A 25,792-nucleotide genomic window follows, 5' to 3' on the forward strand; every position below is an offset into this window, starting at 1 on the left:
GGAATATCTACAGATGCCAGATCCTGTGTGCGCACAGTGTAGTGGGCAGCAGTGGTCCTGCCCTCGTGACGTACAGTTAGTACCGGGAAGGAGAGACACTGTGCTTTGCATTGGAAACGGGAAGATGGCCTGTGGAGAGGAGGAGTGCTCTCTGATCACAGTAGGGAGGTTTGTCAGCTGAGGGAGTAGGGGAGACTTTATAGAGGAGGGCTGCTCTTAGGTGGGCAGGACTTTGTTCTGGGGAAATACTTGGGAAGGCATTTAGTGCAGAGAAAACAGTGGCAGAGCCAAGGCATGGAGTGAGAATTTCTGTGATCGCCCAAGAAAGGGCTAGTACCTCAGGATTCACGGGGAGTAGGGTTCCTGAAGGTGCACAGTCAAAGGCCAGGCAGCATCTGTGATGATTCAGGCTGCACTAGGAAAGGTCCCCAAGAACAGGCTGAAAGAGCTGGTTTTCTTCAGCCCCTGAAAAGTGACAGGTCAGAGTTACCATCTGTGGAACTGCCCTGGTTGCAAGCTAAAGTCTGGACTGGGGCAGAGGGAGCAGTGTGGCAGTGGGGAGATTGGCATAGATGCTGGAGTGCAGAGCAGGCCAGAGTAAGGCAGGTCAGTGGGAATGTAAACAGGGCAGGGGGGTGGAGATTTATTCACACCTGCAACAGGAAAAGAGCCAGGAGGAGGCAGAAGAAATTTAAGATGGTTTCTAGCCTGGGAATAGAAAAGTCAGAAGAATAGGTTTGTAGAGGATAGTCATTTGTGTTTCGTGTTGAGTTTGCAGTGCTCTGTGAAAACCAGAACCATGGACAAATGTTCTGGCTCTGAAGTTCAGGAGAAGGCTGTGGTAGAGAAAGACTTGGGAGACATCTAAATACACGTGGTACTGTATACCCTGGAAGACAAGGAATAGTTATTAATTCATTCTGTCATTTGTCTATTCAAAAAGTACTTGTATAATGGTAAACTTATTAAAATATATTGTTTTGTGAGCAGTGTATTTCTTGTTAAACAAACTTGGAATGTCATAAAATCACAATAAAATACAGTTGGCTCTCGTTACCTATGGTTTGTCAATCCACGGATTCAGGCAATGTCGGATCAAAAATCAGAGTTGGGCCTGACCAGGCGGTGGCGCAGTGAATAGAGCGTTGGACTGGGATGCAGAAGGACCAAAGTTCGAGACCCTGAGGTCACCAGCCTGAGTGTGGGCTCATCTGGTTTGAGCAAAGCTCACCAGCTTGTACCCAAGGTCGCTGGCTCGAGCAAGGGGTTACTCGGTCTGCTGAAGGCCCGCGGTCAAGGCACATATGAGAAAGCAATCAATGAACAACTAAGGTGTCGCAACGAAAAACTAATGATTGATGCTTCTCATCTCTCTTCGTTCCTGTCTGTCCCTGTCTATCCCTCTCTCTGTCTCTGTAAAAAAAAAAAAAAAAAAAATCAGAGTTGGTTTCCAGGGATGTGGACCCATGAACTGAGAGACTTGTGCCTTTGCAGACTTTTGGTATTGGGGGGGGGGGGGGGCTGCCATCATTCTTGTAGATACCGAGGGACAACTGTTTTAAATATATCATGTCAAATAAATGAATGTGTTTACATTTTCTTTGAATTAGAACTTTGGCTGCTAATAGTCAACCTATCGAAATGCTTCTTGCATGAAAGAAAGGAATTTAATAAAACAAATATCGCCGTTCGTGTGTTGCAGGTTAAAGCTCGAGCAACTACTCGAGAAGTGATGGCTACTTACAGCATTGAGGACATCGTTATTGAGCTCATAATACAGCTGCCATCTAACTACCCGCTGGGCTCCATCACGGTGGAGAGCGGGCGGCGTGTGGGGGTGGCCGTGCAGCAGTGGCGGAACTGGATGCTGCAGCTGAGCACCTACCTCACCCACCAGGTAGGTGTCCATGCTTGGCCTTGGCTGAGAGGCTGCGGTCTGCTGCTGCTGCTGCTACTGCCGCCGCCAACAGCAACAGAACTGAAACTCTCTCCTGCCCAAGGGGGGATGGGGTCACTGTTCCTCGGAGGAGCACAGATCTGTTCCTAAAGGACGTGAACCTGCCATGCTGGTTTAGTTTTTAAAGCGCTATGGTTTTCTTTTTCTGGTGTTTGAGAGGAACTGATTTGACTTTATTGACATTATAGAAAAATACATGATATTAAGGAGATTATTTGAGAGGGAATATTTTTGTAAGATGCCCAACAGAGGAACATGTCTGAGCAACTTTTATTCTAATGTTTCAACTCTCTTCCTGGGGTTGTAGAGATCCCAGTACTTTGAAAGACCTTTGACCTTTTCTAAGGTTTTATTTATTGATTTTTGTAGAGCAGAGTGAGAGAGAGATTGGGGGGGGGGGGGGGCAGGAAGCTTCTACTTGTAGTTGCTTCTCATATGTGCCTTGACTGGGCAAGCCCGGGGCTTCGAACTGGTAACCTCAGTGTTCCAGATCGACACTATCCATTGTACCACCACAGGTCAGGCAAGAAAAGTTATTTTAAAAGAAATATATTCTCTGATTTGTAGAGGTAGAACAAATCAGCAACTGAGAAGATGAGATGATTAATCATTTTACTTAAAAATTAGTAGAAGATTGGCTGACTTCTGGTGGCGCAATGGATAGAGTGTCGACCTGGAATGCTGAGGTCACTGGCTCGAAACTTAAGGCATGTACAAGAAGCAAGCAGTACACAACTAAAGTAAAACAACTGTGAGTTCATGCTTCTCATCTCTCTCTCTCTCCCACACACACCCTAAAAAATTTTAGGAGAAAATCTAAATGATTGGATTATTAAGAGTTTCAGTGAGCTACAACCTGAGACTGAACCATGAGTGTTTTGTAGAAGCCTTTTTTCCAATGTGTATTTATTGATTTGAAAGAATGTATCAGGTTTCTAAAACTTGGGTGGTCATTTTAAAAACCAATGTTAATAAAACTTAAAAGATGTGAATACAGCAAAACAGTCTCCAAATTTTAACTCAACTTAAAAAAAAAAATTTGTGTGTGTGTGACAGAGAGAGAGGGACAGATAGGGAAAGACAGACAGGAAGGGAGAAGAGAGGAGAAGCATCAGTTCTTCATTGCGGCACCTTAGTTGTTCATTGATTGCTTTCTCTTACGTGCCTTGACTGGGGGGCTACAGCAGAGTGAGTGAGCCCTTGCTCAAGCCAGTGACCTTGGGTTCAAACAGCTAATTGGTTTTCTTCAGTGTCTATTCATTTTTTTTTCTTTTTCTTGTTAACAGAATGGAAGTATTATGGAAGGCTTAGCATTGTGGAAAAATAACGTGGACAAACGCTTTGAGGGTGTTGAAGATTGCATGATCTGTTTTTCGGTCATTCATGGTTTCAATTATTCTCTTCCCAAAAAAGCCTGTAGAACATGCAAGAAGAAGTTCCATTCAGCCTGCTTGGTGAGTCTAAAAATAAATTCACTTTATAATTTTATGTACATTATGTGTATGTGATATATAACTTTGGAAACAATAAAGGATAATTGTAGTTAGTGGGAGACATATTAAGATGATTTCTCACAACTGGAAAAGGCAATGAGTAAATTATTGAGAATGGGAGCATCAAAGCATTTTAGTCATTGGGTACTGGTAATACAGCTCTCAGCTCTCAGAAATTGGTGGTGTTTTAAGACCTGGACCATCAAGTAAACAAAAAATTGGAACTGAGGGCCACCTGGCATCAGTGCCCCTGGCTCTTTTTAAACATCACACTGCTGTTCAGTTGCTTTGCCAGAGGTTTTCCTCACGGTCTTGGTGATGTGTGCGTGCAACTCGTTGAGTCAGGCTGCAGCCTTTGGAAGAAACACTGAGTCATGTTGATCTTGAGATGAATGGAAGGAGCGAAAATGTCAGTGTTCTCCCTTTTTTACTGCATCGTTTTAAGGTTACTTTTATTTTTTTAATTAATTATTTTTAAGTGAGAGGAGGGGAGATAGTGAAGCAGACTTCTGCATGCTCCCTAACCAGAATCCACCCAGCAACCCCATCTTGGGCTCATGCTTGAGTACCAAGCTATTTTTAGTGCCTGAGGCTGATACGTTCCAGCTGAGCTCTCCTCAGAGCCTGGGGCCAGTGCTTGAACCAGTTGAGCCAGTGGCTGCAGGAGAAAAAAGGGGAGAGAAGGGGGAGAGAGAGGGGAGGAGAAGCAGATGGTTGCTTCTCATGTGTGCCCTGACCAGAAATTGAACCTGAGACTTCCTCATGCTGGGCGGACACTTTATCCACTGAGACAGCCTGCCAGGACCCATTTTAAGGTTAACTTAGATGTATAAAATGACAGCTTTAAAGTTTTGTTAACATTTAAAATTTTTCCTTTTCAGTACAAATGGTTTACATCTAGCAACAAATCCACTTGTCCACTCTGTCGTGAGACCTTTTTCTGAGATTCCCCCACTGGAAGTGACCCCTGAAGCAAAGCAAAGGCAGGGCACATCGCATGGCTCTATCCGTAAGTGCTGGTGCAAGGAGGCCAGGGAGCATGCTTTCCACAGGACCCGCTCTGGAAAGTGACTGGTCTAGGGACCCTGAATCAGGTCTGCTTGTCATTAGATGGCTTTGTAAATGTTTGAAAACCTTTTATTTTACATATGACTATTCTGTATTTGAGAGAAATTATTTATATTAATAGCTTAATCTCTTTGTATATTTTAAAATAAATTTGGAAAAACCTTAAATTACAGATTTGGAATTTGTGAAAGCATTGTACAACTTATTATATTGCTAAATCCATTCAATTTATTGATCTTATGTTCCAAAACAGTTTAGTAAGGCAAATGAATTGAGAAGAGTGATTTATACCTACTGATATTTTAAGACTTATTTATTATTTATGACAACAAAAGTAATTAGTATCTGGTATTTTTAGATTATTTTAATGATAAAAGTGACACTCAGCTATAAAAGTAGCTTCTCTTACGCTATGTGGAGCACACTTTGAAGTGCTACCCACAGGAGTGTGAACTGAATTTCACGGTGCCCCCATCTGTGAAGCTTGTGCAGGTCAGAGGATTACATCCATGACCCTGACCTTGGCTGTGGGAAACAACTCTGCATTTGTGAAATGTGAATGAAGACTTGTCAGTGACTTTATTAGTCAGTGCAGTGAGTCTCCAGAGAGTGAGAATGTGAGAGAACAGGAATTAGATTATTTCATTCATGAAACAAAGTGGTAATTACCCCTCTATGCCGAGGGAAGAAATAAATGAGTATTTCTGAAATATTAGATAGGTGGAAAAAAAATTTGTAATGCTGTAGATGGCTTTCAATTTGTAAGTGAATTTTGTTATTCTTACTGACCAAAGTTACATTAAGTTAGATTAGAGGGAGCAAAGTTTTCCAGCCATGTTAAGAATTTTTAGTACCAAGTGAAATGTGATGTAACAGGCTACAGTGGAGCAGGTGTGACCTTCCCTCGGCCATAGCACTGTCCCCATAATAATTTTATTTCAGTCTTCCATTACATGGGAATATTCTAACAGCAAGGTTACTGGAAGATCCACCTCTGTTGCAAATGTTTAATTGGCAAAAAGCAACTCATGTTAAAATTACTGCTTACCCCGAAATGGGTAAAATGGTTATCACTAAGATAGTGTGGATGTGCTCGGGGTATTGTGGTTGAGAGTGAAGTATTACATGAGTTACAGATCCCTGGAGCTGTATTTGTAGGTTCAGTGTCCTACCCAATTCTGTCTTTCTCTGGAACTTTTTCTGTAGTATTTATAATCTTACAACTTTGAGACCCAAAGAATCAGTAAGTGAAGTACAGATGACAGAATCCTACTACCTCTTCTTAACCCCTTTCTTAAAATACTCTCTCTTCCCATGTCTCTCTCCGGCATAGTAATCCCAAAGTATGTATTACTTCTCAGTGAGAGTACACACTTTCTCTTTCAGAATTGTTTTGTAACAAGAGTTTGTTTATAACTTTTCCAGTATTGGTACTTCTTGGCTTCCGACCCAAACCCCAGGTAGGAAAGTAAAGGGACAGATGGAGCATTGCTCTCCACCGGGGGGTTCAGGCACCAGGTTCTCGTGAAACCCTATGACCAAGTGGGTATGTGCTCTTTACACTTAGGACTCTTAACACATTTCTTTGAGAGTTTTGTATATAAATGTAAAGCTAGTTTCTGTTTATAGACTAAAGATAAAGCTTTCCAAAATGAGACAAATTCAGAATACCACATTAATTACAGGATTACTTATATAGCTTTGATAACTCTAGCGCATCCCTTAACATTCTAGCACAAGGACATAAAATTGCATGAGAGCCAAAGCCCATTAGCAAAATTATTAATTTAAAAGCCTAATGTAAATTGCAAATTTTAGAATTTATTTTTAACTCTTATTTATCACATGCTCTAATGTATGTACATAAGTTTTTGTGGCTAAATTAATGTTATTACTAAATAAGTTTCTGTGCTGTGAATAATTAAAGTTATCGTTATACCATATGTGCCCATTAAAATTCTTTTTAATTGCAAAATATGTCAAATATACAGAATAATACTAATATAAATGCTTTTGAACTCTTCACAAACTATTTTGCCGTATTTGCTTCTGATTTTTAAAGAAATAAAATGTTACTCTCTTGTGCTCCTCCCTGAGGCCATTTCTTTCTCTTACTGGAGCTAATCTCATCTGAAGGTAGTGGGACCCCTTTCCACTGTCAATGTTTAAATGTTACAACATACTGATATCCAGAAATATTATACAGTGGCATTTTAAATAATTTATATTTGTGAATGAATATCTTTTGTATGTTATCTTTTGCAGCTGGCTCTTTTACTCACTATAACTGCTGCTCAGTCATGCCACCAGTTTGCTCACCCATTCCCCCATGCAGCACCATTGCGCTCATCACTTGTGCTGTCTGAACAGGATGTATGTGTAGGTTCTTGATAAAGTTTTCTCATGCAAATGTGCTCTATCTTCTGGACAAATGCCCCATAGTAGAACTGCAGGTAGCAGATACCTACACTCTGTAGCCTTAGATGTTGTCACACTGCTCTCCACAGTGGTATACAAGTCTGCACTCCAGTGGCACTAAAAAGAATTCTAGTGTTCCCTCCTCCTCATCAACTGTCAGTCTTACCAGACATTTAAAGTTTTCCTGTCCTGGCTAGATAGGTCGGTTGGTTAGAGCCTCGTCCTGAAGTGCAGAGGTTGCTGGTTAGATTCCCAGTCAGGGCACATACAGGAGCATATCGACGTTCCTCTCTCTCTCTCTCTCTCTCTCTCTCTCTCTCTCCCTCCCCTCCCTCAAGTCAATAAATAAACTTAAATAAGATAAGCATTAAAAGTTTTTCAGTCAGAGCTGAGAGATAGTAGGTTTTTCTATTTTTAAAAAATTTTTATTTATTGATTTTAGCGAGGAGGAAGGGAGGGGAGAGAAAGACAGGATCTGCTCCTGTATGTGCCCAGACCGGGGATCAAACCAGCAGCCTTTGAGCTTCAGAATGATGCTGTAACTAACCAAGCTATCCACCCAGGGCAGTAGGCCTTTATTTTCATATATATTTACCTGGCTAGAGATAATCAGCTTCGTTTCATATATTTATTGGTCATTTTGTGAATTTATGTATATGTTTATTTTTCTCTTGGATTATGTATATTCCTGTGATAACAATGCTTTATAACAAGGCTTCTAGTACAGGGCTTACCATAACTTTAACATGGTCTATGGCTGTCTTTAAATTTTACAGAAATTTCCAGTTTAAGGTAGTCATATTTATCATCCTTTTTATTTATAGTTCCCTGAGGTTTAAAAAAACTAAGCCTAATTGACCTGAAATTAAATCTTATGACTGTTGCAAGGTGGAAATCCTTTTTTTTCTTTTATTTGTTTGTATTCATTGATTCTAGAGAGAGGGAGAGAGAGAGAGAACCATCAACCTGTTGTTCCACCCATCCATGCATTCATTGGTTGTCTCTTTGTTCCCCAGTCCAGGATCAAATCCTCAAGCTTGGCATAAGTGGACAACACTCCAGCCAACTGAGTTACCTTCCCAAGGCATAAGGTGGAAATCCTAATCCATATTGATAGCCAATTCTCATAGCATCATTTATTAGGTAGTATACCCATCCCCAGTGGACTCTGTGCTGCCTCTCCTGGCACCGAATCCCATGTCTATAGATTGGGTTTTTGGCTCTGTATTCTATTCCAGAGATCTATTGATCTGTGTTAATTCTCCACTTTATTTAAGAAAAGGCTTTATAATAAATCCTGAGGGGTGGGTAGGGCCCTCTACTCTTGCTCTTCCCGACTGTCCCTGGAGGGGCTTTGTCTTCTCTCCCTTTCCCCACTTGTTTGCATCATGGCCAGTCTGTCCTAATGAGTCATCTCATGGAAGAATTTGGCAAGTGTCCATCTTTGGTTTTCTCTGGTGTGACCGGGGGTGGGGGTGGGGGTCTTCTGGCTTTGCCAGATCTTATCCTTAGGGCCTTACAACCCAGTTATCCTCACTTTATTTACAAAATTGGAGAGAAAAATTTTGTATATTTGTAATGGAATTCTTGAACCTCTCCATGAATTTGTCTTTCTGTTTTATAAAGTTCAGGGGAGGCCTCCCTGGAAGCCTTACCAAGTCAGAAACCTAAAGTTGCCACACAGGATGGTCTGAAATTAAAACTTTATAACTAAAAGCAAGTCATAGCAGGTAGTCCTGATGTGGCCAGTATCTTTCCTGACAAAGGTCAGTCTTTACCTTAACTGAACCTGTCGTCCTTTTTGCACTATAACAACATATATACTGTGATAACATCCCTTTGGAATATAAAAATAATTTTTTTTCAGGCTCCTCAAAGTACAACGACCACACACAGAAATCCCCTCATGGCTATTATCAGGTTAATTGCTGTCCTGCACCTGGCTGTGCAAGAAGTGTCTGTTTCTTTTACTTTGTATCCAGTCCCACAGTCTCCTGCATCTGCCCTAACCTGTCACCAGTGGATTTCATGTCAGCCCCACGTCTTCCCCTTGGGTATGTTTATTCTGAAATATAAAATAAGCTGTAAAATTGCTACTGTCTGGAGCATTTTCTCAATCCATTGAAATTTTGCTTCCCTACAGTTGTCAGTTTGTCTCAAATAAACTCATAAAAAATTCTTACAGGTTTGGACATTCCTTACATTGGCCAGGGTTTTAGCATGGGCATGTGCTTTTTAAGGACACCCATTTTCTTTAGGCAGCACCAGGGCATCAAATACAGTGGTCCCTCGTCTACCACGGGGCTTAGGTTCCAGATCCGCCCCCCCCCCCCCCCGCAATACACAAAAATCTGCAAAGTAGCGACCTTATATTTATTTTATTTATATATATATATATATATATATATATATATATATATTTTTTTTTTTTTTTTTTTTTTTTTTTTGGTATTTTTCTGAAGCTGGAAACGGGGAGAGACAGTCAGACAGACTCCCGCATGCGCCCGACCGGGATCCACCCGGCACGCCCACCAGGGGCGACGCTCTGTCCACCAGGGGGCGATGCTCTGCCCCTCCGGGGCGTCGCTCTGCCGCAACCAGAGCCACTCTAGCGCCTGGGGCAGAGGCCAAGGAGCCATCCCCAGCGCCCGGGCCATCTTTGCTCCAATGGAGCCTTGGCTGCGGGAGGGGAAGAGAGAAACAGAGAGGAAGGAGGGGGTGGGGGGTGGAGAAGCAAATGGGCGCTTCTCCTATGTGCCCTGGCCGGGAATCAAACCCGGGTCCCCCGCACGCCAGGCCAATGCTCTACCGCTGAGCCAACCGGCCAGGGCCTATTTATATATATTTTAAGCCTTTATAAATCCTCCCCACACTGTTATTAACCTTCCCCACACTCGTAAATACTTCCTATGCTCTTAAACACTTTCTACACTCTTAAACCTTATGTAATTTTAACATACAAAATTCTATATGGGAACTCACCTGTGAATAGACAGTAATATTCTTTTAATATGTTTTAATTAATATTTTTATAGTTTTCAAATTTTTAGGCTAGAAAATGCTTATTTTACCGCAAAAATAATTAAAATAATACATTAAAATACCTATATACCGCAAAATCCCATGATAAAGCGAAAAATCCGTGATACAAAATTAGATATATACAATTTTAAAATCCATGATACAGTGAGACCACAAAAAGTGAGCTGCAATATGGCAAGGGATGACTGTAATTTGTATCTATGGTGTACAGATTTTACAGGGATACCTGGGTGGTTAGGGAATCTCAGTTTCCATGGCATTCCAAATTCAGATGCTTTTCCAAAAATACGCTGGCTGCAGTCTGTTGATTTACTCTGTATTTTTAGCAGTGGCTTCTAGCTTCCATTCTTCCTATTTAGAAACTATGTTGTTATTGTAATTATTCCTTCATCTCAGGGGTTGGCATACCTATTAAAGTGACAAGTAGTATTTTGTGGTTTGCAGGCCACACGGTTTCTGGTCTGTTGTAAAGACTCAGCTCTGTGATAGCAACCAAAGCAGCCATCAGCTACCTGAACGGGCTGCCTGTGTTCTAAGACTTCAGCTGCAAAACAAGTTTGCTAACCCTGCTTAACAGTGATATGTGCCTTTCCTTTGTCTGGTCTTACGGTCTCTGCTTCTGATGTCTGGAGTGTCACTACTGTATGTCTGCTTGTGGGTTTCTCTTAGTCCTGTTCATGCTTCTAGGCTGTATCCTTTTTGTGTGTGTGATACAGAGAGAGGGACAGATAGTGACAGACCAGAAGGGAGAGAGATGAAAAACATCAATTCTTCAGTGCAGCACCTTAGTTGTTCTTTGATTGCTTTTTTATATGTGCCTTGACCAGGGCACGGGGGAGGGGTTACAGTAGAGCGAGTGACCCCTTGCTCAAGCTAGCGACCTTGATCCCAAGCCAGTGTGACCTTGGGCTTCAAGCCAGCGACCTTTGGACTCAAGCCAGCAACCATGGCGTCATGTCTATGAACTCACACTCAAGCTGGATGAGCCCACCACTCAAGCTGGCAACCTTGGTGTTTTGAACCTGGGTCCTCTGCGTCCCAGTCTGATGCTTTGTCCACTGCGCCACCGCCTAGTCAGGCTAGGTTGTACCTTCTTTATATGTCAATTCTGGAGAAATATTAGCCATTATCTTTATAAATATTGTCTCTTACATTCTTTTTTTAGGACTCTTACTTTGCTAGACCTTTGCATTCTATCCTACATAATCATTTTCTTTTTAGTTGTTTACCCTGTCCATTATGGTTTTTGATTTCAGTATTTGTTTCTCTATTTTATGGTTTTATTTTTTTGTATTTTTCTGAAGCTGGAAACGGGGAGAGACAGTCAGACAGACTCCCGCATGCGCCCTACCGGGATCCACCCGGCACGCCCACCAGGGGCGACGCTCTGCCCACCAGGGGGCGTCGCTCTGCTACGACCAGAGCCACTCTAGCGCCTGGGGCAGAGGCCAAGGAGCCATCCCCAGCGCCCGGGCCATTTTTGCTCCAATGGAGCCTCGGCTACGGGAGGGGAAGAGAGAGAGAGGAAGGGGTGGGGTGGAGAAGCAAATGGGTGCTTCTCCTATGTGCCCTGGCCGGAAATCGAACCCGGGTCCCCTGCACGCCAGGCCAACACTCTACCGCTGAGCCAACTGGCCAGGGCCATATGGTTTTATTTATTGATTTTACAGAAAGAGGAGAGAAAAAGATGGGGACCAAGAAGTATCAACTCGTAGTTGCTTCACTTTAGTTGTCATTGATTGCTTGTCATATGTGCCTTGACTGGGCAAGCCCAGGATTTTAAACTAGCAGCCTCAGTGTTCCAGGTCAACGCTCTATCCACTGTGCTACCACAAATCAGGCTCAATTTCTCATTTATAAAAGTTGTATTAATTTGTTCTTTATAAATATACTACTCACAAAAATTAGGGAATATTTCAGAATGAATATGAAGCTATAAAATATCCCATAATTTTTGTGAGTTTAGTATCCTGTGTGCTTTTATTTGTGGTTAATTCTTCAAACATTCTAGAACCTGAAGATAAGTTACACTATTTTTCTGTAGGTGCCCAATCCTGTTTTTTCCTGTTCTTACTGATCATAGTTAATTTCTTGGAGATCAGTGGTCTAGTTTTAATTTTTTGATGTTAATATTGCTACCTCATATATATTATATAGTATAAATCCTACACAGAGTGTAGCACAGGCCTGGGGTCTGATTTCTCACATATTACTATTTTTCTGTTCAAGGAGTTATTTTTTCCCTAGGGCTAAAGGATACAATTTTGCAGGTCCTCTCTTTTTTTTCATATGTAAGTTTTTAATTTCTAGCAGTGATATATGCAGCCTCCTCCTGAAGGCTCAGGGCTGGTTCTCATTGACGACGGTGACATTAGCACCCTTTTCCACACTGGTATTGCTGTCTTGTGTTTGTATAATGTAGCTCTTTGGCCACTGTGCTCCTTTGCTGGGGCTGCCATGACAAAACACCACAGGCTGGATGGCTAAAACAACAGAAATTAATTTTCCCATAGTTCTGGAAGCTGGCCATCCGAGATCAAGGTTCTTGGCAAGTTCAGTTTTCTTCTGAGGCCTTTCTCTTTGCTTGCTCTGTGTTATATTGGCTTCCTGTCTCACATGGTGTTTCTGCCGGGTGCTGTGCAAACAGCCCTGGTGTCTCTGTGTTCTAATTGCTTTTATAAGGACACCAGTCAGACTGGGTTAGGGCCCACCCACATGATCCCCTTTTAACCTAATTATCTCTTCAAAGGCCCTACCTATCTAATACTACAATCACATTCTCAGACCCTGGTAGGGGAAGAGCTTCAGCATATGAGGTGGGGGTGGGGGAACACATTCAGTTCATAACAGTTATATATGTGAAGCTTTTGGTGTCTTTTATGTAGCATTTCTGTGTTTTAAGTTTGTGTTGATAAAAGTCCTCTATGCTAATTTAAAAGCGTTTCAAACATTTTATGAAAAAAATTCAATATCCCATTCCCCAAAATTGGAACTTAAAGCCTACAATAAAATTCTAAGGGTTTTTTTTTTTATCTTTTCTTTCTTCCTGGGATACAAAAATGCCCCACCCTCCTACCTTTCTCTATGTGATAGAATTTTGACAAATTTACTTGTTAACCAAAAGATAACTTCAGTTTCAAAACACAGTGAATACAGTCAGCTTCAATAAATATATCTTTGTATATTCACTGTAATATGTATTCCTATGTATACTGAATATAGCGTATTCTTCAATATAACATAGATCAGACCCTGTGTATTAGGACTTGCTGAACTTCAGGACTGAAAGGACTTCTTGACCTGCTCGCCTAGTAAGTGCAGTTGTCCCCTGTAGACCTTTCATCTTCATTGTTTTCAAAATTTCTTCTAAAATGAAAATGAAAAGTAAAATCCTGCTGAATCATTTGGTGAAGTATATATATTCACTAAACAGTTTAATAAATAGCAGAAACTGTCAAAAGTGATATTCATCTGAGAACACAAGGTATACCAAGTAAACTTCTATTAAAGTGAGCTTCAAACAAATGGGAGCACTTGTATTTTCAAGCTGTTACTGAGATTTCTAACCAGACTGAATAGTCTACGTTGTCATGGAGCCTGCTCTAGACTCAACAGAAACAATTATACTTGTTATTATAGCAAGTAAGTAGTGTTTTAGTTACTAGACTCTGATCTCTGCCTTATGTCCTTCTCTTTGGATTAAAAATGTCAGTGAGCCCTGGCTGGATGGCTCAGTGGTAGAGCATTGGCCCAGCATGTGGAAGTCCCGGGTTCAATTCCCAGATAGGGCACATAGGAGAAGCGCCCACCTGCTTCTCCACCCCTTACCCCTCTCTTCCTCTCCCGCAGCCAGGGCTCAAATGGTTCGAGGAACACTGGCCCCAGGCACTAAAATAGCTTGGTTGCCGAGCGACAGAGCAATGGCCCCTGATAGAGCATTGCCCAGTAAGGGGCTTGCTGGGTATATCCCAATCAGGGTGCATGTGGGAGTCTGTCTCTCTGACTCCCCACCTCTCAATTAATTTTAAAAAGAAGTGTCACTGAGGGCTTGAGCAAACTGTACTGTAATAATGCACAGCAGTAGGAAATAAAGTATCCTATTTCTTTTAGGCATTTTTTTTTTTAATTTTTTTTTTTTTTCTGAAGCTGGAAACGGGGAGAGACAGTCAGACAGACTCCCGCATGCGCCCGACCAGGGTCCACCCGGCACGCCCACCAGGGGCGACGCTCTGCCCCTCTGGGGCGTCGCTCTGCTACAACCAGAGCCACTCTAGCGCCTGGGGCAGAGGCCAAGGAGCCATCCCCAGCGCCCGGGCCATCTTTGCTCCAATGGAGCCTTGGCTGCGGGAGGGGAAGAAAGAGACAGAGAGGAAGGAGGGGAGGGTGGAGAAGCAAATGGGCGCTTCTCCTATGTGCCCTGGCCGGGAATCGAACCCGGGTCCCCCGCACGCCAGGCCGACGCTGTACTGCTGAGCCAACCGGCCAGGGCCCTCTTTTAGGCATTTTTAAAAAAGCAAAACCTTCCCTTTTGTAAACAACATTAAAAAGACTGAACTAAGAAAATGAAGTTATAAAATGAAAGAAAGAAACATCTAATAGTCATGATGTGATTTGAGGGGCTGAGGATATAAGGTATATATATAAAAAAAAAAAGAAACTGAGGTGTACAGAACAGGAGAAGAAAGATTATGGTCAATCTAGTTACAAAGTAATCTGAAAGCTGAAGTATAAACATCCATACTATGGGCCAGCTTTCACAGTGAAACCTCAGCTGAACTAAAGAGGATGTAGCAGAACTGAGAAGGGCATGCCGACCAGAGGAAAGAGAATTCACAGTATTGAGGGTAGGGTGTTGGGAAAAAATTAGATTTTGTATTTAAATATTAGTTTAGAAATTTGGGAGAAACTGCCCCTTCCCCCCAAAAAGACAGTACTTTTTAAAACCCCAGATCAACCTTTTAGAATCCCACTTTCAACATGTGCTGTATCATCTGTCATCAGTGATTATATTCATAATGCTCCAAGTTATAAATTATAGTCTTTGACATTATGAACCTATGATTTCAGTCAAGTCAGCGGTTTAAAGATAAACTTGCATGTAGTACCTGGATTGTTTTCCTTAATGGTAACTAAATAGAACAGCCCTCTTGGCGAAAGGAGATCTGGAACCAGCGGAAAGAATCTGTCCATGACTTCGCGACCATTTCTGCCACCAGCCCACGCTGCCTGTATTCCATGACTTCCTACCTGTGACCAATCAGAAAGATTGTTCTGTTTTCACTCAACTCACATTTAGAATCACAAACTTGATCTTTTTGACAAGTAACATTCACCAAACAAGTAAATACTTCATACTTCTATCTAGGAGGCAGTTAAGTTTAATTTGAGTCCTACCATTTCTAAGCCTTGTGTGACCTTATATAAATTTGTAATCTTTTTTTTTTTTTTTTTTTGTATTTTTCTGAAGCTAGAAACGGGGAGAGACAGTCAGACTCCCGCATGCGCCTGACTGGGATCCACCCGGCACGCCCACCAGGGGGCGATGCTCTGCCCCTCTGGGGCGTCGCTCTGCTGCGACCAGAGCCACTCTAGCACCTGGGGCAGAGGCCAAGCAGCCATCCCCAGCGCCTGGGCCATCTTTGCTCCAATGGAGCCTCGGCTGCGGGAGGGGAAAAGAGAGACAGAGAGGAAGGAGAGGGGGAGGGGTGGAGAAGCAGATGGGCGCTTCTCCTGTGTGCCCTGGCTGGGAATCAAACCCAGGACTTCTACACGCCAGGCCGACGCTCTACCACTGAGCCAACCGGCCAGGGCCTAAATTTGTAATCTTTGTGAATTAATTTCCTCCCTTATCTGTAAAATTAGAAAAACAACTGTCCCAACTATAAAATTAGAAATAGGATAATTAATAATTTTTGTCCGCTGTTAGGGAAAAAAATGAGAAAAACTTTGAAACCACTGCCCTGTACATATTAAGTGCTGAATAAGGTTGTAACTTCGTACAATGCTTACATTGAGAGACAGAGGTAATTCTTGTACTTACTGAACAAACAAGAAACTAGAAGGGAGAAGAGCTTATATTGTAAAGAGATTTACTTTTCAGGAAGTTTCAAAGTGTCCCACCAAATCTGGTTGTCTTCTAGATTAACAATAGACCTTTTTAGGAACACATTTAGCACATTATTTTCCCATAATGATCTCATTCTACTGTAGAAATAGTACCCATGAGAGTTTATACAGTATCAAACGTTTTTAGAGCCTTACCATTGTATATTATTTTTAAAACGAGTATTTTGAAGAAATCACTCAAAAAACTACTTTAACCCTAACAAGTATTCTTTTTATTTCCTTTAATAGTGTTTTCCCAAGCTCTAAATTATTTATACATAAATGTGACTTCCTTTTTTTTTTTTTTTGTAAAAGAGAGAGAGGGACAGACAAGAAGGAAAAGAAATGAGAAGCATCAATTTGTCCTTGCGGCACCTTAGTTCATTGATTATTTTCGCATATGTGCCTTAACTGGGGGATGTGGGGCAGGGGAGATGCTCTAGCTGAGCCGGTGACTCCTTGCTTAAGCCAGCAACCTTTGGGCTCAAGCCAGCGACCGTGGGGTCATGTCTATGATCCTATGCTCAAAACATGACCCCATACTCAAGCTGGTGAGCCCATGATCAAGCCTGCAACCTTGGGATTTTGAACCTGGTCCTCAGCATCCCAGGCCGATGCTCTACCCACTGTACCACCACCTAGTCAGGCCCATTTTTTCCATCCTTGATGTTTGTTCCCAATAGTGCTTGCCTAGAGTGCTGTATTACATTGTTGACCACTCACAAGTTAACTCGTGTTTCATAACCAACTGACCGCTTACAAGGTAATCATGTTTGCATTTGCATTAGCTATTTCAATTTTTGAAACTCAGGGTGATATAGTATTATTGTATTTGTGAACTGTATTTCGCCCTGAGAGTCGAAGTTCCCAAAGTAGCACACCGTTCTATATTCTCATGGGGACTCCTTTTCTTCCCACTCCTCCAGGCGTGAGACTGCAAAATTGAAGGTAGGGTAAACAAAAACAACCTAACACTTCTAGTACTTCTAAAAGAGCTCCTTAGATGAATTCACCTTTTAGGCTTTCAGGGCAACTAAAAGACCACGTTTTAGAAAAAATAGTCATTATATAAAAAAAATAATCCAACTAGAACGTACATGTAAAATGTGTGTTTCAAAAGGAAAGCGCAGCAAAACCAGATATATTTGCAAAGAATGTTGCATACCATTACACGTAGGTGATTGCTAACAGTATACCAGACCAAAAAAATTACTAAAATATATAATATGTAGCAGATATGTACAAAGTTTCATTTAAATTCATTATGTATAAGTAAAGTATACTGAAGTTAATTTAGATTGTTTCACTTTCATACTCAATTACAAAAAAATAGCCGGTAACACAACTTCTGCGTAAAATTGCCTTCAAAAATGTGTTAAGTTGCATTTCCATCAACTGCTGTTTATGTCATGACGATGGACTTGCCTTGTTGAGTTTATATGTCAGCAGATTAATCGCTTCTGAGTTTCTTGATTGCATCAGTAGTAACAGGAGCTACACTGACCTTTCCATCTTGGTGCAGACGAACGTAACGCTTATCAGCCTTGCCAGAGAATGATCTTGAAAGAACGAAACAGGCAGCATAACCACTGTTTGACTTTGTCAGCTGTGTGCATTTTCTCTTTAAATTGGGAAATACTTACTGTGAATCACCACTTCATCACTACATTTTTAAAATCATATATTTCAAGATACATCTTTCCCCCCCCACTTCCTGATAACACCTGTGAAAGGAGAAAACCTGACACTTTCAAAAAGAATTCCTACATGAATCTTGCGGTGATTAAAAGTATCTTTTTGCAAATTTGTCATTCATGATAAATAGTGTGTGTATGCATACACGTGCACATGAATTTAAATACCATGGCCTGATCTCTGCGATTTTTGAGAAGATAGGGGTCTGTTTGTATTACCATTAGTGTTAGGGTCATTTCCTATGTCTACTAATAATATCTGGTCACTGACAGGAGTGATATCCGAGCAGTTTGTGTTAGCAGCTGACATTGTATGATGTAAGTTATTTGATTTTCAAAAACAGTAGGTAGCATTTACCATTAAATTTTGTTGTATGTCTTACCTCTTCAGGGGGAGTCACTACGTAGGGAGGATTAAACACCAGAAGATCAACTTTTTCCTTCAATCTTGGTAGCAAGCCTTTGACCTAAATGTTTAATGATTGTCAGACTTTTAAGCCAGAGTATAAATTAAATCAATCATCTTGAAAAGTACCTCTCATGTTTTTAGGGGAAAAAAATGTATTGGAAGGCCAGACAAATAAATAGAAATGGAGATGAAGATTTTTACATTTCCATTCAGATAAAGATTATATGAAATTACCTAAAAATAAGGAATTAGACTAGCAAAGCACAGATGATGTTCAGGAGTCTCAGCTCATCAGCAGCTCACCTTTACAATCAAGGTTCAGTTTCAGAAGATAAAATGAGGAAGGTCTAATTTTGTACATATGTTCTGTATAGGTCTGGACAGAACTTTAAAGCTGTAGCCTCCGACTTAAACATTTATTTTTATAACCAAGAGAAATATTTTATGAAATGACCCAAGTTAATTGAAAACTATATTCACTCTGCAAGGGATTGCTAAGATATAAGGTCGAGACATGCAAGCATTTGTTACCATGAAGGAAGACTGGCTCGGCATAGAGCCATCAGAGAGAAGTTCAGACCTAAGAAAAGACACCTATAACATCATTTGAGTGTCTATAGTCAGTTGTGCCTGAAGCCAGTTTGAACTGGATACTCTGTTGTCGTAACAGATAGATGCCTGATATATGCAAGGCAATAGAAATTCCCTGTGAATTTTGGATAAGAAGGACTGTATCAGTCAAGAATGTACTTTATAAATGATGACATGTGCTGCTTTGTATGTAAAAAACTAATTACTCAAGTTTCTTTGACCTTCACTTATTTGAAAAGGAAATTATTATTGGGCAAAAATGAACAGCTCACCAAATCTGTAATCACGGGTTGTATGTGAACTCTGTTACAGCGTGCTGTCTCCAAGGTACAAGCAGCTGCCTCAGGGTTGATATCAGTGCACCTGTAAACAGAGAGGAAAGAAAACTGCATCCTATGTCCAGGAAACATATCTGTTACTGAAAAAGCATGAGAGATTGCATTCCTTTTACATGATGTGGATTTAGAAAAAAATTTGAATGCTTTAATAATAGCAAAAAGCACAGGTGTGTTATGCTGATGAAAAAGATTGTTACACTGATATGACGTGCATGAGGAAAAAGAAATACACCATAGCCGAGCACACATCTGAAGGGACTAACTGAATCATGAATCCACTGAAGGAATATTCTTCCGTCAAAAATGAAAGTCAAGGCCCTGGCCAGTTGGCTCAGTGGTGGAACGTCGGCCTGGCGTGCAGGAGTCCCAGGTTCGATTCCCGGCCAGGGCACACAGGAGAAGCACCCATCTGCTTCTCCACCCCTCCCCCTCTCCTTCCTCTCTGTCTCTCTCTTCCCCTCCCGCAGCCAAGGCTCCATGGGGGCAAAGTTGGCCTGGTCCCTGAGGATGGCTCCATGGCCTCTGCCTCAGGCACTAGAATGGCTCTGGTTGCAACAGAGCAACGCCCCAGATGGGCAGAGCATCGCACCCTGGTGGGCATGCTGGGTAGATCCCGGTCAGGCACATGCAGGAGTCTGTATGACTGCCTCCCCGTTTCCAACTTCAAAAAAATGGAAAGTCAAAAGGAATTTTTTTAAAGAAAAATGCTCACGATACAATGTTAATTGAAAAAACACAGAAAATGGAGAAAAAACAGGAATAGTTGGATCATCTGGGCAAAATCTATAGGGGTTTTTTTTGTGTGTGTTTTTTTTTTTGCAAGACAGAGGTGGAGGGACAGACAGGGACAGACAGACAGGAAGGGAGAGAGATGAGAAGCATCAATTTTTTGTTGCGGCACCTTAGTTGTTCATTGACTGTTTTCTCATATGTGCCTTGATGGGATGGGGGCTACAGCCAAGCCAGTGATCTTGGGCTCAAACCAGCAACCATGGGGTCATGTGATCCCATGGTCAAGCCGGTGAACCCACACTCAAGCTGGTGAGCCTGCACTCAAACCATATGAGCCCATGCTCAAGCGTGCAACCTCAGAGTTTCAAACCTGGGTTCTCAGCATCCCAGGCTGATGCTCTATCCACTGTGCCACCGCCTGATCAGGATGTAGGTAATTGTTATCATTATACTTTTATATACTTAAATTTTCTAAAAAGAAATTCTGGTAACTTTCACTTTTTTCTGATAATCAAATTATTTACCTAAAAAAATAGAGAAGACTTAAAATTCTTATGCTGCATCTATAATCACAGTTATAATTTGTAGAAAAGTTAATTTGCAGTCTGAGTCCTTGCTATTCTTAAATAGACATGATCAGATACATATTATCTACTTATAAAAGTGATTTCATTCAAGCAATATTTATAGTACTTATAGTGAATCAGTAGAAGATGTGGATAAATTTCTTTCTTTTGTTTTTTCTTTATTCATTTTTAGAGAGGAGAGAGAGAGGGAGAGAGAGGGAGAGACAGAGAGAGAGAAGGGGGGAGGAGCTGGAAGCATCAACTCCCATATGTGCCTTGACCAGGCAAGCGCAGGGTTTCGAACCGGCGACCTCAGCATTTCCAGGTCGTCGCGTTATCCACTGCGCCACCACAGGTCAGGCGTGGATAAATTTGATATTCTAACACTTACATGTACAAAGCTTGAGGACCTATCATGGAGGCTAGGAATGTGGATACCACTCCAGACCCGGACCCCACTTCAAGGCATATTTCCACTCTAAAAAACAAAAAATAATATTAGTACATTAGCATTAAAACACATTTTAGAAAATAACTCACATGCTACTTTTACTCTGTATTTATCCAGCATTATCACCACCTGCAAACATGGAAATATGAAAGAAATTTGTAAATAAGCTAATTTCTGACAACTACTTCGTGCTCACTTAATAATGCATAGCTCAAAACTGTTAAAATTTTGGGTGTGTAATTTAAGTCCATTAAATAGCAATATGACTGTCAATTAATTATTACAGAATATTACATTAAAACTATGGAATCCTGACCAGGCGATGGCACAGTGGACAGAGCATTGGCCTGGCATGCAGATGACCCAGGTTCAAAACCCTAAAGTCGCCGGCTTGAGTACAGGTTCATCCAGCTTGAGAGCAGGCTCACCAGCTTGAGTGCAGGGTTGTTGGCTTGAGCGTGAGATCAAAGACATGACCCCAGGGTTGCTGGCTTGAACCGGAGAAGATCGCTGGGGTCACTGGCTCAGCTGTAGCCCCCTCCACCCTACCCCAACAAGGCACTTATGAGAAAGCAATCAATGAACAACTAAGGTGCTACAACAAAGAACTGATGCTTCTCATCTGTCTCCCTTCCTGTCTGTCAGTCCCGGTCTGTCTCTCTTTCTCAAAAAAAAAAAAAGGAATGCTAGCTCCATTCTACTATATTTTGTCATTCAATTTATTTCCTTGCATATGATCACATACATACATATTTATATGTGTGTATGTGTATATAAAGCATCAATTATCCTCATTACAGAAATATGTTTGATGATAGGATTTGGGGGTCTCACCTATACCTAACTCCCCAAGCAACCACTGAACAACAAACTAGGGGTTTCTAACTTTTTAGATCAGTGAACCTATCTGACAAACCTGTATTATACTGTAAGAATGTTTGTTGAATCTTACCAGGTGGCTTCTATTTGAAAATAGCTGTCGTGGTCTTATATTTAAAATGCCAAGACCACCCTGGCTGGTTAGCTCAATGGGTCAGAGCATGGTCCCAAAACTCAAGGTTGCATGTTCCATCTTCGGTCATGGCACATTGTGGGAAGCAACCAGTGAATGCATAAATAAGTGGAACAAAATGAATGCTTCTCTCTCTCTCTCTCTCCCCCTCCCATGCTCTAAAGTCAATAGGTTTTAAAAATCCTATGCTGTTAAAAATAAAATAAAATTTCTTATTTTTTTTAATTCCATGAGAGGAGGGGAGGCAAAGAGACAGATTTAGACATGAGCCTGACAGGATCCACCAGGCAAGCCCAATAGGAGGTGATGCTCATAGGTAGCTCAGCAAGGAAGCTCTTAGCGCCAGAGGCAGAGGTCATGGAGCCATCTTCAGCTCCCAGGGCCAACTCACTCCAATGGAGCCCTGGAGGCAGGAGGGGAAGAGAGAGAGAAATCAGAGGGGGAGGAGTGGAGAAGCAGATGGTCATTTCTGTGTGCCCTGACTGGGAATCAAACCCGGGACATCCACACGCCGGGCCAACGCTTTACCAATGAGCCAACCAGCCAGGACCTAAATAAAATTTCAAGACCCAAAATTACCAAGACTTTATACCAAAATCAGTTCCCTGTACAGCATACTGTGCAACACAGTGTGTGCTTGTGAAACGGTCTGAGATATCCTGCCTTATACATCAGTACTGTTTCTATACTCAAGTAAATCCAAAGGTTCCATCCTTTATCATGAAAAACTAGTTTAATAAGAATGGGACCGGTTTATACAGGGAAAAACCTGACCAAACTTAAGAAGAATTAACACATATAATTGATCTTTAAAGCCTGATAGCGGTTTCATCCTGAGAAAACCAATTTCAAGTTTGAATCTTTAAATACACCTAAATACCAAAATTCCTTTCATTAGAAAATTTACAATATAGGTATTCATTCTTTTACGTTAAAGTTTATAGTGAACATTTCAACAGGTCAATTTTATGATTTACAAGGAGCTAAGTAAAATTATGTATGCTGTTTGCTGCATGTAACTAAAATTTTTTTTCAATTAAATGAAAATTGCCGTTCCGGGGCCGCAGCACCTTTCCGACCTGAGTGGAGCTCCCTCCAGCGGCTTTGCAGCACGCCCTCCCCAGGTCTCAGCCTCGGCCCCCGCCCCTCCACTCCCGCTCGCGTCCGTGGCGCCGGCGTCCATCCCGTCAGGCACCGCGCGCCGGCGTGCACCTCCCACAACAGGTAGCGTCGGAGCCGGTGTGTCCCGCACGATACGTAAGGTCGCAGCCGTCAGGGCGCGTGCTGTCATCACCGGTGGACGGAAAGGACGTGCCCGGCCCACCGCCCCCCCCCCCCCCCCCCCGTTCCTTCGGGAAATCGCCGGGGCGGCTTCCGGCGTCCGACTGCGCGGGTGATACCTCGCCCCCCATCGGGGCGGCGGCGACAGTCCTTTCCTTTGCCCTGTGCCGCCGCCTCTAGGACGGCACGCCAGGCGCTCACCGCGGGAGCTCGGCCACCGCCGCCTCGAGAGCGTCTAGCAGCAGAAACGTGTCCTCCGCGGGCTCGTACACGTCGCTGAACGCGCCACGGCCCACGTGCGCATACACCGGCGTGGGGGTGCTGGTCACCGCCATCGTCCTCCAGCGCGTTCTAGCGCCTGCGCAAACACTACGCGTGCGCAGTGCCAGATGGTGGAGCCGGCAGTCGCCTTGGTGCTGATTTCTCGTGGCCGATTTTCCGTGGATGCTCTTGGAACTTCTAAATGGAAGGTTGCGTAATCTGCACCTCCTGGCATTTGCTGTACTCTTGAGCATGTTTAAACTTATTCCAGGTTACGGGTCAGCACCTGACAAGTCATCCTCAGTCGTTTTTGACTAAGCGGAATGTTTATTTTGCATTTTCAAGTTTTCTATTCCTAGTTAACAAAGAATGCAAAAATACACGATGGTTACGAAATTTTACATTTTTTTTTTACATCACTGAACTGTAAACTTTGAGCTTTTTTTTTTTATTTTTTTATTTTTTACAGAGACAGAGAGTGAGTCAGAGAGAGGGATAGACAGGGACAGACAGACAGGATCGGAGAGAGATGAGAAGCATCAACCATTAGTTTTTCATTGCGCGTTGCAACACCTTAGTTGTTCATTGATTGCCCTCCCATGTGTGCCTTGACCGCGGGCCTTCAGCAGACCGAGTGACCCCTTGCTGGAGCCAGCGACCTTGGGTTCAAGCTGGTGGGCTTTTTGCTCAAGCCAGATGAGCGCGCGTTCAAGCTGGCGACCTCGGGGTCTCAAACCTGGGTCCTATGCATCCCAGTCCGACGCATCCCAGTCCGACGCTCTCTATCCACTGTGCCACCGCCTGGTCAGGCAAACTTTGAGCTTTAAGATTAATTTTTATGAGCCCAAATTTTAATTCTGTTGGTGTTTATCAACTTATTTTGTATTTGTGCTCTTTTTATATAATAAAAAAATTGGTGTTTAACCTAAGATTAACCTCCTGCTTAACCTCCTGTTGTTTTCTTCTGGAAGCCTAATACTTTTAGCTTTCACATGTAGTCTGACCTATCACTAATTAATGTGTACATTGTGAAAAATAAAGGTAGAGGTTCATTTGTTTCCATAATGGATATCCAGTTGGTCTAGAATAATTAATTGAAAAGATATCTGTTTCCCTTTTGAATTTTTATAGCACTTTTGTTGAAAGTAAATTGATTGTGCTTGCTTAGCACAAACACTAAAATTGGAACGATACAGAGACGATTAGCATGGTCCCTGTGTGAAGATGATAGGCAAGTTCATGAAGCATTCCAGATTTTAAAATATATAAAATAGTTTTTATAAAAAGGATTAAGTTTTATTCTCATTTAACTTTTTACTCTAGTATTTTGAAAAAACTTCTGCCTGATGTTGAATCACAAATACTCTCTTTTTATAAACCTCAACATTTTCCTGTTAATGCACCAAGGAATTAGAATACGAATAGCTTTGCTGTCTGGTACTGGGATGATGTTTTTGTCACAGGAGGAGTTAGGACATTGTTCTGAGTAAAAATCAGCCATAAAGATGGCTGTTTCATTCCTTTTATAGTGGGTGGTTCTCTGATATTTGGAGGCATTGTCTGTCGGTTATTACACAATTTAGTATTTGCATTCCTTTTGAGTCAATTTTTGAAATTTCCCAGTAAAACATACCTACTTTTTTAAATTTGAAAAGTATTTGGACTGCATTTTGTAAAACCCTGAGTATCCACCATCCAGAATTGACAATTATTACTATTCTCTCAAGTTTCTTTAAAATATTTTTTTTCAATTACTGTGTTTATTGACTTAGCTAAAGGAAGGGAGGGAGGAAAAGAGAGAGAAAGACAGAAACACTGATTTTGTTGTTCCACTTATTTATGCGGCAGTGGTTGATTCTTGTATGTGCCCTGACTAATCCTGCAACCTTGGCACATCAGGAAGATGCTCTACTCAGCTGAGCTATAAAACCAGGGATCTCCTCTGAAGATTTAAAGGGATAATTAGTTAAAGTTGTTTTGTAATCTGTGTTTTTCACTGTTATTTCACGTTACCAGTCTCTGGTCCATCGTAGTCTCTCTTGGTTCAAAACCCAGCAATGGATCAGAGAAGTCAGAAAGTTTAGACGCTAATTCTCCAACCAAGGCACAGATCACGTTGAACAGAATACACATGCCCAAGACCATCACAGGCCAGTTGGCAGAGTCAAGGCCTAAACATAGGTCTTTTAACAATGAAAGCTATAAAAATGGGAAGATTTATAAATGACAAAGGCCATGAGAGGTTTATTTCTTGTCCAAAGCTTGTAATGGCAGATCCAGGCTCAGATAAATTCCAGATGCCCAAAGATTATGAGGTCACTCTATCAGTACTGCTGTAATTGCACCCTGAGTGTTGAGTGAGTCACACTGTCAC

The 25,792-nt window shown here is 41.9% G+C and overlaps 2 protein-coding genes and 1 non-coding gene across 8 annotated transcripts in view; 2 read left to right on the plus strand and 1 right to left on the minus strand.

Moving 5' to 3' along the window:
• Window positions 1–7,212, plus strand: part of LTN1 (listerin E3 ubiquitin protein ligase 1) — a 57,541-nt gene extending 50,329 nt beyond the window's left edge. For both annotated transcript variants that reach the window (XM_066370404.1, XM_066370403.1), the window contains exons 28-30: window positions 1,703–1,897; window positions 3,244–3,411; window positions 4,332–7,212. In XM_066370404.1, coding sequence (XP_066226501.1) covers window positions 1,703–1,897; window positions 3,244–3,411; window positions 4,332–4,394 — 426 coding nt within the window. In that variant the 3' untranslated portion in view covers window positions 4,395–7,212. The remainder of the gene's footprint in view (window positions 1–1,702; window positions 1,898–3,243; window positions 3,412–4,331) is intronic.
• N6AMT1 (N-6 adenine-specific DNA methyltransferase 1) lies at window positions 305–23,800 on the minus strand. 5 transcript variants are annotated; one of them, XM_066370406.1, is made up of 6 exons: window positions 23,359–23,800; window positions 20,805–20,891; window positions 19,050–19,140; window positions 18,161–18,244; window positions 15,084–15,225; window positions 305–465 (listed from the first exon to the last, which is right to left on the minus strand). In XM_066370406.1, the coding sequence occupies exons 1-6, from the start codon at window positions 23,670–23,672 to the stop codon at window positions 416–418; spliced, it is 768 nt and encodes a 255-aa protein (XP_066226503.1). In that variant the 5' UTR covers window positions 23,673–23,800; the 3' UTR covers window positions 305–415. The 5 variants fall into 5 exon arrangements, with proteins under 5 accessions (XP_066226503.1, XP_066226502.1, XP_066226506.1 ...); XM_066370405.1 differs by lacking the exon at window positions 305–465 and adding an exon at window positions 13,135–13,344 and having other exon boundaries at window positions 23,359–23,796; XM_066370409.1 differs by lacking the exons at window positions 305–465; window positions 23,359–23,800 and adding exons at window positions 13,135–13,344; window positions 22,956–23,349.
• A 774-nt stretch (window positions 23,801–24,574) lies between these two features.
• LOC136396496 (U6 spliceosomal RNA) lies at window positions 24,575–24,677 on the plus strand. Its single transcript, XR_010749782.1, has one exon. It is a non-coding gene; the product is annotated as a U6 spliceosomal RNA (small nuclear RNA).
• Window positions 24,678–25,792: the final 1,115 nt, after the last annotated feature.

The sequence above is a fragment of the Saccopteryx leptura genome, chromosome 2, assembly GCF_036850995.1.
Source record: "Saccopteryx leptura isolate mSacLep1 chromosome 2, mSacLep1_pri_phased_curated, whole genome shotgun sequence".
NCBI classification, from domain to species: domain Eukaryota; kingdom Metazoa; phylum Chordata; class Mammalia; order Chiroptera; family Emballonuridae; genus Saccopteryx; species Saccopteryx leptura.

Coding starts and splice junctions, on each gene's coding strand:
- N6AMT1 (XM_066370405.1), bottom strand. CDS start 23,672: ATGCTCAAGAGTACAGCAAATGCCAGGAGGTGCAGATTACGCAACCTT. Junction 19,141..20,804: donor GGTCCTCAAGCTTTGTACAT/GTAAGTGTTAGA, acceptor CTCTGTTTACAG/GTGCACTGATATCAACCCTG. Junction 18,245..19,049: donor AACCCGTGATTACAGATTTG/GTGAGCTGTTCA, acceptor TTAAACATTTAG/GTCAAAGGCTTGCTACCAAG.